This window comes from Triturus cristatus, chromosome 7, assembly GCF_964204655.1.
Source record: "Triturus cristatus chromosome 7, aTriCri1.1, whole genome shotgun sequence".
NCBI lineage: Eukaryota > Metazoa > Chordata > Amphibia > Caudata > Salamandridae > Triturus > Triturus cristatus.
The window spans coordinates 1,503,509,537-1,503,525,333 of NC_140590.1; the positions used below are offsets into that span (position 1 = coordinate 1,503,509,537).

General features: G+C 43.6%; 1 protein-coding gene across 1 annotated transcript in view; it reads right to left on the minus strand.

Moving 5' to 3' along the window:
- The window catches only part of LOC146812254 (formin-H-like), a 637,557-nt gene that overhangs the window by 7,049 nt on the left and 614,711 nt on the right, over nucleotides 1–15,797 (minus strand). Inside the window, exons 14-15 of the mRNA XM_085614569.1 lie at nucleotides 9,026–9,120; nucleotides 4,455–4,538 (exon numbers count right to left, since the gene is read on the minus strand). Coding sequence (XP_085470695.1) covers nucleotides 4,455–4,538; nucleotides 9,026–9,120 — 179 coding nt within the window. The remainder of the gene's footprint in view (nucleotides 1–4,454; nucleotides 4,539–9,025; nucleotides 9,121–15,797) is intronic.

The window sequence follows — 15,797 nt, forward strand, 5'->3', positions numbered from 1 at the left end:
TAGGGTATATTTACTAGTAATCATGAGTAGGTTCATACATTGTTCCACGGTACCTCTGCCCCTACGAAAGCCAAATTGTATTCCTGACAATACATCCTTTTTTTCCAACCAGGTGCTTAGGCGATCTATGCTTACATTGCCCATTATTTTCACTGCAGATTTCAACAAAGAAATTGGACGATAACAGTCCGGATTGTCCCTAGCACCTTTTTTGTAAATTGGCAAAATTACCGCCGTTGACCATGAGTGGGGCTGGCCCATTCTTATAGCAGCATTGAACACCCCGGTTAAAAGTTTCGCCCATGTGCCTGAGTCTGACTTGTAGAGGTCCGCAGGTATTCCATCGGGCCCAGAGACGTTTCGTGCAGACATACCCTCAATCGCTTTTTGAACTTCTTTTACCTCAAACCTTAGAGCGAGTGAAAAGGCACTCGTTTCCCATGGGGCACCAGTTTGTTCAGTAACAACCTCAGCATAAATTTCTTCAAAGTGACTAACCCATCGGGCGGCTGTAATTACACACTCTATTCTAGTAGTGTTATTATCTTTAAAAAGAAAGGAGCTATTTACTACCCTCCAGAATTTCGCACTATCAGTTTGTGCTCTCGCCTGTGTAAGGTCCTCCCATGCCTGACCCCTTAAAGCAGCCTTCCTTAATTTTAAGGCTAAATCATATGCTTTCTTTCGGGTTTTAGTTAGGTCGGGATCTCTTGTGAGCTTTTTAATGCAACCATAAGGGCTTTGTGGGCTTTCGAGCAGTTGGCGTTAAACCACTTAACCTCTTTAGTGCCTGCCAAAATCTTTTTACTGGTTAACTTTTTACCAATTAGCTTAGTTTATCATAGTCCTCTAGTACTTCTGTGGGCTCACTATGTTCATTAAGGCATTGCTCAATGTTCTCTCTGCCCTCCGTGTATAGCTCTGCTAGAAAGAATTCGGGGACAATTTTCTCCCATCTTATTTTCCGATCCTGGTCCGAGGGTCGAAAATCCCCATTAACGAAGGTTTTTAACTCCGCACCCCGAAAGACCATAAGACCTTCAGATTCTGCAATAATGGGATTATGATCGATGAAACCGGTTCTGTCCGCCCTAACTTCCCGCACATATTGGTATAAAGGGGCTGATATTACAACATAATCTATAATAGAACTGCATCCTCTACCAAAGAAAGCTGGTATCACCTCTGCTTCTTCTCCAGACTCTAAACAGTGTAGATTAGTGATTGCTAATAAACTTTCTAGCCAGGCGCCTTGGGTAGAGTCTTCAAAATGGGCCATAGGTGGTAAATCTTAATTGAACTCTCCATCTGACAAGCATTTTAATTTGCAACGATGTATATTAAAATCCCCAATTTTAACTATGTCATATGGAGCATCTCTCTCCTGTGCAAAATCCTCTATAAAGCTTTCAAGAGCAGTTAGGTGTTTACTTTCGTGATCCCTACAAAATGAATTGTAAAAGTTTACTATCACCAAAGTAACACTGCCTGGAAATATTAATTCTACTGCTAATAAATGTGGAGAGAGGCTAAGCAGACCCTTAATGCTGCATGATAATGTTAACGAAATTGAGGTATTCAAGTCACCCTTTGCTCTTCCTTCAGTTGATGGGGACGCAGATTTAGAAAAAGAGGCAAACCCATCCATTACAAAAGAGTCAGAAGTGTCCCAGGTTTCTTGAAGTGCAATAATATGACCCACCTATATCACCGCTAGCCATTGTTCATCATCTTTTTTTGCCCTTAGACCTGAAATGTTCCATTTCATAAAGGTACAGACCAGAGGATCTATCACTTTGTCACAGGGAAGTTGGTTCAAACTAATCGGTTCTGCTCTAAGAATAGGACTGATACTAGCAACAAGAAGTACTTCATGAGCAGTGAGCTTTCTAAAAAAAAAAAACTGTGTGGGACGAAAGTAAATGTTGATTAGTGTAATCCATTGGGAAGCCAAATAATAAAATCATCAAACCTTCTATCAGTCACCACCCTGTGGCTGAAAACCTTTTTCTTAACTTTTATCATGGTACCAGGATCTCCTGTAAGCAGGATTTGTGTTTCCATCTAGACATCTGGCAACACATTTGAGGTTAACGTGTTGTTAAACTCCCTTTCTCTAACGGTAATGCATGAACAGAAAGGTTGATCAAGTAATTGACACAACTACAGTTCACTAAACAAGCTGTGCTTGTAATAATTGTGACATACAATCTAGTTGGTGCCCAGAAACATACCTTAAAGTTCCTTGTGGACTAATTTATGCTTTATTATCTTTTATAAGTTGTTAATATGCAATGTTAAACATGCACAACACAAATTTTTACTTCACTGTGTGTTCCTTCTTTTGAGGACACTACATTACTAACCATTACACACATTCAACATCAATAGACCACATCAGTCATTGTGCGCAGAATTAGTTATCCTCATAAATCGATTACATGAAGATGTTTTAATCTACAGACATAAATTCGCCATCTCAATAATTAACCCTACCATAGAGCACATCAATCTCATTCAGACAAGCACACCACTCCTTAGTACACACATGAACCATGCCATGTCATGACTCCTACACAGATGCCGATCATCTTATTACTCTAGTTACACCATCCCGCACTCAGGCCCATCAATCACTATCTCATTCGTCAAGCCACACATAGAAATGGACGAGCCACTGAAGGCTCATGCCATGCTCATGCCAGATGCCTGGCTCTGGCTTAACTTGATGTCCTCTGAGAACATAGATCCCAAACAAGACAAATTTTCCTGTGGCATAGGGGCTACAGCAGCCGACCACGTAACAAAGGGGACCGGGTTTGAATTCCGACCTTGGTTCAGGATCCTGTGAATACCGACAAATATCTGTGTGCTCGAAAAAAAAGTGTAATGTAGTCTTTGACTGTTGTGAAACACTCTTATGTCTCCAGACCAAAGTTCATGCTATTTAAAACTGCTAAAAATAAAATGTGGATTCTGCCTGTCACCCATGCTCTAATCTCATCCGTCAAGAATTAAGGACAAAGCATTAACTAATGGCTGTCAGAAAGAAATACACATCTAGTGGCTGAATTCTACAGTGTTTACTTCTCAGGAAATACTTTATTTCACTGAGCTTCCTTTATTTGTTCATTATTATAAGAGCACCGTCAAATAAGCATACTCAAGATTGCCCTCTACAAAAACATTTCGTGTTTAATAGCCTGTAATGTTGCTCCATCTAGAATAAAAATCTAGGCCAAATGCAGAGTAATCATGGCAAGTGATAGCATTGCCATCCAGGCGGGAACAAGAAAGTATCTCAGTTCATATTTAAAAACACTCACATTTAATGCATACTTCTCAAATAATGAATTTTCCCTCGTCATTGTCTGTCAAAATCCCCCAACCCCAACGGCCCCACCGCCTCACCACTTTTAGCTACAGTGGCTGCGGCGGGCTTGGGCGTATAGACGAAATGGAGTTTTGTGAAGTCTGAAGACATAATATCATATTCTAACATGATCTTTTTTTTTAATGAATTGCATGCAAAATGGGAAACATCGTTTACAACGCGGGGACTACATCGCGATGCCATTACATTGCGGTTTTTACAACGCAAGTCGTTACAACGACTTGCGCTAGATGGCGCTCTAGGACAAGGAATAGTATAATTTACTATCCAACACCTTCCCTACTGTACGTAGACTGGAGTTGGAATAGTAAATTATACTACTCCTAAGTCCTATTCCTTGTCCTAGAGCGCCATCTAACGCAAGTTGTTGTAACGACTTGCGTTGTCAAAACCGCGATGTAGTGTTCCGCGATATAAATGTATGCGTTATAACATCATACATCCATGCGAAATATTTTTATGGGCTGACTGGTGCATGGACTCTCAAACCCAGAGCCGAGCCAAGGGTTCTCTCTGCTCTCTCTGTTAACATGTTGGCTCACCAACCTCTGGCCAAGCACATCATGACCTCTCCAAACACAGAAATCAGGGTGAAGATCTTTAGCACTCTTCCAGGTGCAAATACAAATGTTGCGCTCTGCAACAGGGTTGATGACCTTTCTCTGATAATTAGCCTGTGTTCATTCCATAGAGCCCCTCCATCTTCACACCCCCACACTCCAAACTCTTAACTGTAAATATACAGTTTAAGACTGAGCGAAAACATACACTTTGATGTTCCTACCTGGAAAAAGGAAAGATAATGATCAGAAGATGGTTACAAGAGTTCCAGCTCATGACTTCGACAGGCAAGGCTCCTTTGCAGAAAAGTTCAGTAAATGCTTGGATCATGCAGGAAACTTTCACATGCTCAAAAGCAATAATATAGAGTTCCATTTTAGATCCCTTTCAGTGATACGTGTACAAAAACAGAGTAAATGATTGCTAATAGAAATCCGACTGATGTAAATGCATTCACTGTACTTTACACACCCTCACAGACAGACACTGCCATACTTACCAATACATCATTGTACAGTTTCTTCATCTCTTCACATCTTTTTGCTAGCTGTGCATATTTTTCTTCATATTTCTGGATGATATCCTGTGACATAAAACTCATGCCGTTAGTAGTAAATACTTGTGCACAAAATAAGCAGTAGCCCAAATGCTAAAAGCCAAGTCTATCTTAATTGGTGTTGGCTGGTTAAGAATGTATTCAGGCATCAATGTCATACAATCGGATGTATGATGTTACAACGCATGCTTTTACAACGCATGCTGTTACAACGAAATTTTTACAACGCAAATGCAGAGACAACGCAAGTCTTTACAACGCAAGTCTTTACATCGACTTGCACTAGATGGCGTGCTAACATTAAAAAAGTGTAATTTACTATTCTAACTCCAGTCCACGTAACAGTAGGGAAGGTGTTTGGATAGTAAACTACACTATTTTTAATGTTAGCACGCCATCTAGTGCAAGTCGATGTAAAGACTTGCGTTGTAATGGCATGCGTTGTCAATGCATTTGCGTTGTAACAGTTTCGTTGTAATGGTAGTGCGTTGTAAAAGTTGCATTGTAAAGGTTGTTCCCCCATACAATCACATGTTCCATCAACTTATCTACTCCACAATGTAGGAAAATGTATTGCGAGTGTACATCTTCATGAAGATAAACTGAGAGGTCTTGAAAAATGCTGGTTCCTTTGTCAACTTAAGGATACCTAACAAAAAATATGTATCATAGAAAATACATTAATATTGCTTCTTACACTTCCTCAACTGGTCCAGAGATTTGCTTACAAGAAGCTATGGGGTACCAATCACTATTGATGTGCATTTTAATGGTTCACATGGTTCAGAAGAGGATTGGAAGGTGGTAGTTGGTGGCTAGTGACGGAGCGGAGAAAGTATGAATAAAGTTTCTAGACCAGAAGCAGGTGTTGATCATCCTTCTAATAATTACCATGGTTAGGATTCAGCACCAAGTAGATAAGAAGGGTTCTCTAGAGTGTGGGTTTGCTTCATAAGGCAAAATAGGTAGAATCAATGCCAGATTTTTTTAGGATAACCACTGATATGTAAATCAGTTCCATTGATGATGGTTTGAAGGTATGCACCGTCTGAAAATCAGGGCTGGCTCTATCATTCATGGACCTAAGTTGAGCAGTACTGCTCTACCGAAATGGGTCTTCTGCGTAAGATTAGTTCTATTTTTAATTTGGAAACACAATTTAGCCTTTAACATCCTTGCTCTCTTAGGCATGGGACTCAATTGTCAAACAAAGGTGTTTTAGAACGGAAATGAATGAGTATGGCTGAAAATATCTTCATTAATCCCTTCCAGGAATTCACAACAGGACAGTAGTGGCTAGTGGAGGGAGTACTGCGGGGCGGCGGGGCAGGACGGGACGGGACGGGGGAGGGGCAGTGTGGGGGCTAGTAAACTCTGGCTCACGGCCGACCGGAGTAATGTAAATAAATAAATAAAAAGAATTTCATTGCGCGTGCTGCATCGCCATTTGGCATTTCAGCGCGCGCAACAAAATTTGTTTTATTTATTTATTTATTTACAATACTCCAGTCGGCCATGAGCCGGAGTTTACTACCCCCCACCCTTCCCCTCCCTCGTCCCCCCGCAGCACTCCCTCCACGAGTCGCTACTGTTGCAATCCTGGTGCATGCGGTTATACTACTGCAAATGTCTCCACCACACGTGCGAAAAAATCTGCAGCAATAAATCCCATGCAAGAGGTGGAAAGCATGTAAAATGTAAAAATGTAAATGTAAATTGATACTTGTATAGCGCACTACTCACCCGCAAGGGTCTCAAGGTGCTTGTACGAATACCGCTGTGGAACCCATCCTGACTTTCCCTGTGAGGCGTCCACTCCTGGGCACCCCCAAGGTGGAGGCCAGGCATCCTTAGCGTTGTGGGGGCCATTGTGGAGATTAAGCAAGCTATTGCCCAGAGTTGCAGAGTGGGACTCCATGATTGGAATAGGCACCGAGGCGAGAATTATCATGTCCGTGGAATTTATTGAGCCCAAGAACCGCCGAGGCGGGGAATTGAACCCTGGTCCTGGGCTAGACCACTGCATCAGGGTCTGCCGCTCGAATCATTGAGCCACACTAGAACAAGTGGTGTTTAGCCTTGTAAGTTTGCAAATGACCACAAACTTGTATGTTTATGGGTGTTTGCAAAAAGAGATCCCACACTTTCCCAAACTGCTAATGGTCGGAGTTTTAACTGCTGTTAGGATATTGAATGGAGAAAGGATTACCACAATATTTGGTGGCTGCATTGGGGAAAGGTTTTATTCATGGGCACAAATGTTTTCCTTGGGTAGAAAACTAAATGTACTTTTGCACATTTGAATATCCTTCACACAGCATGGAATTGTGAACGAGGGGAATATTCAGCTTTAAAAAGTCATGACAAACCCAATAGTACAGTTGGCTTCCGTGCTTGGCGTGATTGAACCTGTTTTCAGCTCGGTGCACTTTTCCTTATGAATCAGGCCATGACATAGAATGTAATAGATACTATGTCATCTGTAGGATAATTTCAGTCCAAAAGACTGACATCCTAAACCTCTAAGCCCTACACCCCAAATTCACACAGACGTTTTTTAGATACTTTGCATTAGGATGTTGGACTGCTAGGGACTAATGTTCTGTTTTGAACAAAAGTCTGTGAGACCAGCACAAGAAATGTATTGTGTTTCTAGGGCCGTATCATGCATTGTGATTGCTTGCGCCCAGTGCGCCGGGTGCAAACAATCACAATGTGCCCAATTATGATGAATGCACTGCCCCCAGGGCAGCCGCGAACTCGCGCTCCCCTGGGGGCAGCGCATTCATCTGAAAACACAGAGCAGCTGCTCCCTGTTTTCACAGTGCAGGTGGCACCCGCCTGCACTTTTACAGGGTAATAGAGATCCTCTTGCAGGCGGGTGCAGTCAGTGACTGCACCTGCCTGCAAGGGGATGTCTGGGGGGTCCATGACAGTGTGCCACCTTTTAAATGGCGCACTGTCTGTGCGCCTCCTGAGGGCTTCTTTGACTCTGCACCCATGTATGTAATATGGCGCGGGTGCAGAATCAAAGGAAGTCCAACATTTGCATAGGGCATGCCCCTATGCAAATGAGGGAACACCCTCTGAAGGTTGCGCTAGTGCTTTAAGTGCACCAGCGCTATCGATATTATAAAAGGGGACGCACACGCGTCTGCGCCCCCTTCTATAATACCAAAGTGGCCTGGGGGAGCGTAAAGAGGGCGCAGACGCCCATTGTGCCCCCAGTGCACTTATTGTAATACGGCCCCTAGTGTGACAACAATTCTACATTTAGCCATTATTTTTTAAATGTCTAGAGGATTTTTTGTTTATGTTTCATATGGGTGGTCATGTGACTCAAAGTGAAGTAAAGCATTACCATTATGAAAGCCTGAGGTCAAAGCACAAAATGTAACAGTACCACATGTACGCCTGCACAACCCTTGATAAATAAAGCTTTTATGTTTTTTATAAAGCCCAGTACCTGAGCATTTCTTCAGTTTGAAGGCCCTTCGAAAAATGTATGTGTCATCGTTGTAACACCATTGTAAATGCTAAGCAAGGAATAAGAGTAAATATAAACTGGAAATAATCAATTTTAAAATTGATAATCCACCATTATGACTGGTCTGGGAATACCAGTGCAAGCCTTTCTAATATTCCTGGCATGTCCCTTCCTGGAATTACGTGTCCCAGATTTTAGAGTGGAGCTGAGGGCTGCAGGCAGCTACCTGGCCCCTGCAAGCTGTAACAGCAGTTATGGGGAGTAGCAAATGCTCTCTTCTCACCTCCTCTAACCATCCCTGTCCAATGACCCGACCCCTCAGCCCTAAAAAAGTCTGCCTATTTGCTATCTGCTCCAACAGGTGGTCAATATGTGAGGAATTGGGCATGTAACTTTCCCTGGAAGACAGTCGCAGCTGGCATGACTTGCGGGTGGGGGGCAGAGGTCGCGTGTGGAGTGGGGGGGGGGTTAATTTTTAATAAAAAATACAAAAATAAAACTTGCCTTTGGCAGTCGGGTCCGCGTCACTTTATTCTGGCAGGAAGTAGCCGCAGGCAGCCTCCCTTCCCTCCCCTAAGCCAATCACAACACTGCAATGGCAGCATTGTGATTTGCTGGGACTCTGACCCCACAGGCGTCTATGGGGAGGCTGATTTCTCCATGCAGGCTGCATGCAGCCTACATGGAGAAAACGGGAGAGTGTCCATGACTGGTTTGGTCGCCCTGGGGCGGACCAAGCAGTCAGCGCCCAAAACATTGGGCTAGCCACTCCTCTCCGACCCGCCCACCTGCCCGTCCCCAACCAAACCTTTCTTCTGCTTTCTTGGAGTGCGAGAAGTAGAAACATAAACTGGTATTTATACCATTTTATGTGTCTGCTTCTCTCACTGCGAGAAAGCAGTGGGGTGGCACTCCTCTGCCCACATGGATGAGCTGCCCCTGCTGGATTAGTGAAGAACAAGCGCATTTTGACTCTTGACACTTTTGGTTTCCAATTAAAAAGAAGAGGCTGATGGCCCAAGTTTACCTTTAGCTGTTTGTGGAATGGTTCTTCTCGAGCAGGCGTCTTATCTTTCAGCTGTTTGCTGTATTCAATAAGCTTTTCCAGCTGCTTCCCTACAACTAATTAAGAAAAGTTGCTTAATTGTAGAAAACAATCAACATATAGCACTTACCTCCCAAACAATCATTATTTAATGATCTTGAAAAATATGTTTGGTCTAATTTTCTGGCAGCAGGTTCCAGAACCGAACTCATTACATCTCCTTCTCAGGCAAATTAAGGATTATCTGAAATCATTGAAGACAGAATGGGAAAGGGAAGAGGACTGGCACGTGAGGAATCATGTGGAGGCTTATAAATTCTACTGAATGATCACAGGCTCGGATACCTCAGTTGTTTTCTAATATTAAAGAACAAAAATGCTTACAATTTTATAAAAATCTACCTACATAATCTACAAAGCAGCAACAAGAGGGTTTGTTATTCCCTAGAAGAATGGAATGGCCAGTGATCATCATTCTTCCAGGGCTGGGTCACTTGCCTTGTATCCCTTGTCAAACAATCACTTACCACTGACTAAGGCGGTAAAGCACTGCTGCACATAAGACACCAGTCAGAAGTAAACAGAGGCAGACACCAATTGCAAACTAGCACTACCTGTTCTCTCTTCGCGTGATGTGTCCTTAAGCGGTCATTATATATAATAAGGCAGTTTAAATTTTGTCAGCAAATTGGTGCACAACTGATATTTTGATTTGAAGATTATTGTGGGGCAGAATGGTGCAGAAAAAAACATTCTCAAGGGTGAAATGTTGCTTTATTTAATATTGTTCTGAATAATATTGATTTGTAATGTTTTATTGTTTTTTGTGTTACAAGTTATTAATATGGTATTTTAAATCATTTCTTTATTTTTGTTGCAAATGCTGCATTGATATTATCAATGATGTCATACAAGATGTCATGAGTGATGTAATATGTGGGTAATTAGTAGGCCTGGGAGGAATTGTATTTATGACGCAGTAATTAGAGTAATTTTGGTAATTCTGTATTACTCTTGGGATGTCAATGTACCGAAATTACGCCTGCTCGAGTAATATGGGGAAACGATCCTACTGCAGGAGGACAGAAACAACAAACTTGAGCCCTTGAGCCGACAGTGCATCACAGTTTGTTTTGCTCCGGTGGCGCTGGAGCCTGTCCCATATTAACCAGGCAGCAATAAGCCACTTTTGTGGGCTGAATGCTGCCTTGTAAACAGTTATTCCCTTTAAGGCAGTTTTCTGTGTTAAAGCGCCATGCAATGGGTGTTGCTGGGGGAGTCCCAGCAACATCAATGGCTTTTTGACTCTGCCCCTGATTTATGAGAAATCCTAAATATTAAGCAGTGCCAAAAACTTATGTCTCCCCAGGGGAGGCATAGGGAGGCACTACGAAGAGAAATATCTTTATTTCTCCTAGTTTTTCCTTTTTTCATGTGTGCTGCATTCGAAAGGGTAAAAAGCCTCTTGTGATTGTGCTTATGCAGGAAGGTTTCACTTTCTGCACAAAAACAATCATCCCCGCAACGCAGACACCCTTGCACCAAGGTGCAAAGGTGCCTGTGTTGGCGGACGGCAGACCATTGTGCGACAGCGCAGGGGAAAAGGACAGGAATGCACTGTATCAGCTAGATACGGCGTGTGTCTGCCCTATGGCAAAAACTCCTAAATGAGGCCCACAGGGCCTTATTTATGAAGGCCTTATGCCGCCGTTGCGTCACTTTTTGTGACTCTTCAGCGGCATAAAGAAGCACTACATTGCACCATATTTACAAAGTGACGCATCTAGGCAGATGTAAACCCCTACGTGGACGTTTACCCGTAAATAAGGCTTGTAGAAGCGGCACAGTGAAATCTCTGAGATTTTACTGTGCCACTTCTAGGATTCACTGCGTCAAGGCCCTTTTACATGGGACTCACCCTTGTGTAATGACACTTTGCTGGAGCTGTGTCTATTTTGTGACACACTCCAGCAGTTTGTCATTACTGCGCCACCAGATACGACAGGATTCCTGACATAGCTGGTTAATCCTTGCGACATGGAATGCCATACTGTACATACGGCAAATCCAAGGTGTCGCAACAAGGGCTGAATGGAAAGTGTTGCTTCGCTGTTTTCAACCAGCGATGGGACACTTTTCATAAATGTGGCCCCTAGAGAGCACTACCTGTTGCGGGGTGTTGCTATTTATGTACTGTTGCATTTAGCTCCATTGTCTTAGGCCAAAATGCATCCTCTGGGCTATTTTGTGAAAAAAAAAATAGTGCCTTATGCTACATTGCACTGCTCATTTAATTACGCATAATTTTGTAGTAACCACGTGAAAGTAAGCTAGAGGCAATTACGCAAGTTACGCCCACCCGTAGTAATCAGCAGTGAATAGCGAGAACACGAGTTATAGTTACCCTGCCCCCTTATATCTTCTTTTAGCTTTTTTTAGGACTCGACAATGAGTCCAAACTGTTAAGATAGCAACCGTCACATCATTGTTGATGTGGTAGCAGCCTATCAGATCTCAACATGAGATCTGTTGTTTCTGCAGGTCCTCCATGGCATGAAATATACAAAGTCTTGAGCCGTAAATACTCAGAAACTACTGAACGGATTTACACCAAATCACAAAAGCTCGCTTCATGGACCAATATATTGCTTTCTGTCAAATTTGGTGTAAACCCATTCTGCGGTGTGGGATCGCTGTTCAATTTTCTGATGTAAAAACGAATGGCGAAAACAAGTTTTGGGACCAATTCCTTATTCTCAGACCCCCGCGCAACAGATCCCCCTGAAACTTTCCACGAAGGAGCTGAAGAGAAAGAACCTTTTTTGTGGGAAGTTTTGTGAAGATTTGTCAAATCGAGCCAAACTATTAGGAAAACAAAAAATGCTTTTAAAAAACACAGAACTAACTATGCCTTTTTGTTTTGCTTAGAACTTTTGCACCATTTGATGTTTCTTCACAGAACTTTCAAAAAAGTGCTTATGAACAGAAAGTTTCGGGGGGACCAAGAAGAAACGGGGGTAAAAAAATGCAAAATTCCCAATCATTTTCCACAGACTTATCTCGGATTTGCACCAAATTTGGCAGGAAGCTAGAGCTTGGTCCGCAAATTGTGCTTTTTGTGATTTCGTGTAAATCAGTTCAGTAATTTTTGAGAAACTACCGTACAAAACGATTTGTATATCCGGATGGTTGGGTCTGAGGGATTCTCTTAAGAGTTCATCAAACCCTATTTAAAAAAAACAGCCTTTTGTTTGTCCATAGTAACTTTTTTTTTACATTGGGCAAATAGGCTCTAATTGGCTGCAAGCAAGATGAGAAAATGTGGCTGGCTGGTCTTAGACTTTGAGACTTAATGCCCTGTCCTGAAGTTCTAAAAAAAAAAATGTAAGGGGGCAGGGTAGGGATACTAAGCACCCTCAGACCTGTGGGTGGGATCTAGAAAAACCACCCGTAGGGCCAAAACAATTTTTATGGTGATGCTGTGGGACTCCAGTGAGATTTCAGCAAAGAAATATATATTTTGGGGATGGGGGTATGAGTGGGCCTCACTACATGAGCCCATTTTTGGCCCTGGGGATCTCATCCCCCGGGCCTGAAATGTAGGAAAATTGGGAGCGGGCCAGACAGCACCCCACCGTGAGTATTTGTAGGCCCAGGTGACCCCATACCCCCATGGTTGATTTTCTTTTTTAAAAGGGAGGGTGCTGTGCGGCCTTCCCTTCCAAGCCTTTTAAGGAACTTGAGACTCTACCATCTGAGAGCCCATTTTCTTTTTTATTAAAGGGTTGGAGGTCCTGTGGCTCCCCTCCTGAGTATTTAAAGGCCGCAGGTACCGATAAGTAAAACAAGGGGGTGGTGCGTGTAGCTCCCCTTCCTGAGCCATTGTAGTTCCCAGGGACCCAAGCCCCAGGACCTAAGCTAGTTTAAATAGATACCTGATCCTTAATGGGGTCAGGGGACCCGAATCCCCCAGGGCTGGCTCAGTTACTGTGTTCCAGAGAGCCCACCCTTGGGGCTTAGTAGTCTCCCTGACTGAACTAGCGTGGGCAGGGAAACGTGTGTTTGCTCCCGCATGGCAGGAGCGTTTTTAAATCTCTCGCCAAACTGGAACAAACATGCCTTCCCTGCCTGCCCTCCTGAGGCCTACTTGCAGCCAGCGGGAAATTTAAACTTGTTCCCTCCGGCTGGGAGAAGACTCCTGTTTGGTTTCCATGACCGTACTCCTGCAGCTATTCCTCCTGCCTGGAGAGAGCATGTATAATTAGCTGCTCCCTCCGGAGGGAGCAATGCTGACTCCTGCACTGAGTGGGTAGCTGGCTGAGGCCATCGGGACCCTGAAACTCCCCTTGCAGCCCCCAACTTGAGCATTGTTGGTCGCTTGGGTTGGCACCAGGGCAACCACCTGTGAATGGGGTCCCTGGGGAACAAAAGGGATAGGGATGGGGTCACACTCCCTCCCCCTTAACTATGTACTTTGGCCCTTGGGGATGGGGTCCTGAGGGCCTAGTAAGGATCGGGGTGGGGGCCGAACACCCCCTCCCTTTAATATGAGTGTTGCTTGATGGGTGTCCCGGGCAGCCAACAGGGCCCCTACCTATCATTTAGAGAGGCCCAGGGGGATGGGGTCCCAGGGGGCCGAAGTAGGCTTGGGGAGGTGACCACAAACTCCCTCCCCTTTATTAATGGAATTTTTCCCCAGGAATTGGGGTCCCTGGGGCCTATTAAAGGATCAGGGAGGGGAGCCATGTGGCATCCCCTCCCCTTTTATTAAGGTTTGACCATGGTGATAGTGTCCCTCAGACCCCATGAAGACTCATAGGGGGAGGCTACATGCCACTTCCCTTAAATATCAAATTTGAACCTGGGAATGGGGTCCCAAGGGCTAAATAAGGCTCGAGGAAGGGGCCCATGTGGCCCCCTTCCTATTTTCATTACTTTTGGCACCAGGGAAGGGATTGGCTGCTTGTGGAGTGTTTGGGCACAGGGCCTGACTGCAGGCCAGGCCCTGTGGTTAACCACGCACTGCACACAACCAAAGGTAAAGTACAGCATGGGGGTGGCTTATTTTAGGGTGTGTTACAAACAACCCTATGCTTTATATGACCAAAGGCCATGAGCATAAGGGGTTGGCTTTACCTATGGTAACAATTTATTACTTCATGTAAAAAAAGCAAAAACAAATCACTGAAAAAAACAAAGGATAAAGTGATGTTATAGTTAGGAATTGTTAATATATATTTTTTAAAACTTAGAAAATCATTGAGAAAACCTAAGGTTAAAGTGATGTTGTAGTCAGTTTCAACATAACATTTTTGTTAGACCTGGCACCCTTGGTGTGGTTTCCCCTGACTTTTTGCCTCCAGACCTCTTGTTTTGCTGGCTTTACGACTCCTGGCACTAACCAGTGCTAAAGTTCGTGTGCTCTCTGCTTAAAACATGGTAACACTGGCCTATTCACAATTGGCAAATCAAATTTACCAGCAAGTCCCTAGTAAAGTGCACTGCATGTGCCCAGGGCCTGTAAAGTAAATGCTACTAGTGGGCCTGCAGCAGTGATTGCACAACCCACTTAAGTAGCCATTCAAACATATCTCAGGCCTGCCATTGCAGAGCCTGTGTGTGTAGTTTTAAACTGCCATGTTGACCTGATAAGATAAACCCCATACCAGGCTAAAAGCTTCCTTTTTAATACATATACATCACCTCTAAGATAGGCCCAGAAGAGCCCAAGGGCAGGGTGTAGTGTATTTGAAAAGTAGGACATGTACCTTTAAGTTTTACATGTCCTAGTAGTAAAAAAACTCTTACATTTGTTTTTCACTATTGCAAGGCCTCTCTCTCCCATAGGATTACCTTGTTACATAAGTGTAATTTCCAATTGGAAAGTGTAGGAAAGTGGAATATTATGTGGTATGGCTGGGTAGCCTTACCATGTAATATTATCACAATAACTCAACAATGGTCCTTGGATTCACCCTAATAAATTCTTAGCGCAGTCCCGGTAGTGTGGTAAAGAGCAGTCAGGCTTTATCAGAGGAACATGTTTAAAGTATTTTACAGTACCCTTATGGTTCATAAGTAATTGACTTGACTCAATGGATATCCAACGCCAATTTATAAAAATAGTGTGTTTTTGTATCTTAATTTAGATACCAAAATTAACATAATAGCATACATATAACCTGGGTTATGGATTTTCAAAGCAATATAAAATCAAGCAGTGTTATACAGTGAGCCTTTATGATTGTAATCAATGAGAAAAACTACTAGTGACAATTGGTCATGTAGGGGTTGAGTTCCCTTGTACCCTTGCAGGGTAAAGGTGGTGAGACTCCCAGGACCCAACAGTTCGATCAATTTTACCTAGCCCATGGAGCCTGAGTGCAGAGTGGTCCTGGCTGTCCTCGGTACTGCTGCTTTTAACACTGGGATGGTGTTGGTGAAAAGAAAATGCAAAATCACAAGAGTGGGGTCCCTTCTGACGATGGTCGCAGGTGTTGTGGAATTCCCTCTTATTGCAGCATCGAGTTAAGGGGTCAGTTACCTGGCTGGTGACCAACAAGACTCAGTAGTGGTAAGCGCAGTGAAAAGATTCTGGAACTTCACTGAGTCTGGGGGAGTGACATAGCAGCCTGAAACTTTGGGGCAGGTGAGCCTACAACTCCCACAGTGCACTGGGCCATCTAGATTTTGCCTATCCCACAGTGGGCCAATGGCCAGTGATTTGGTGAATGTTTTTGCCAGCACTTTGCAG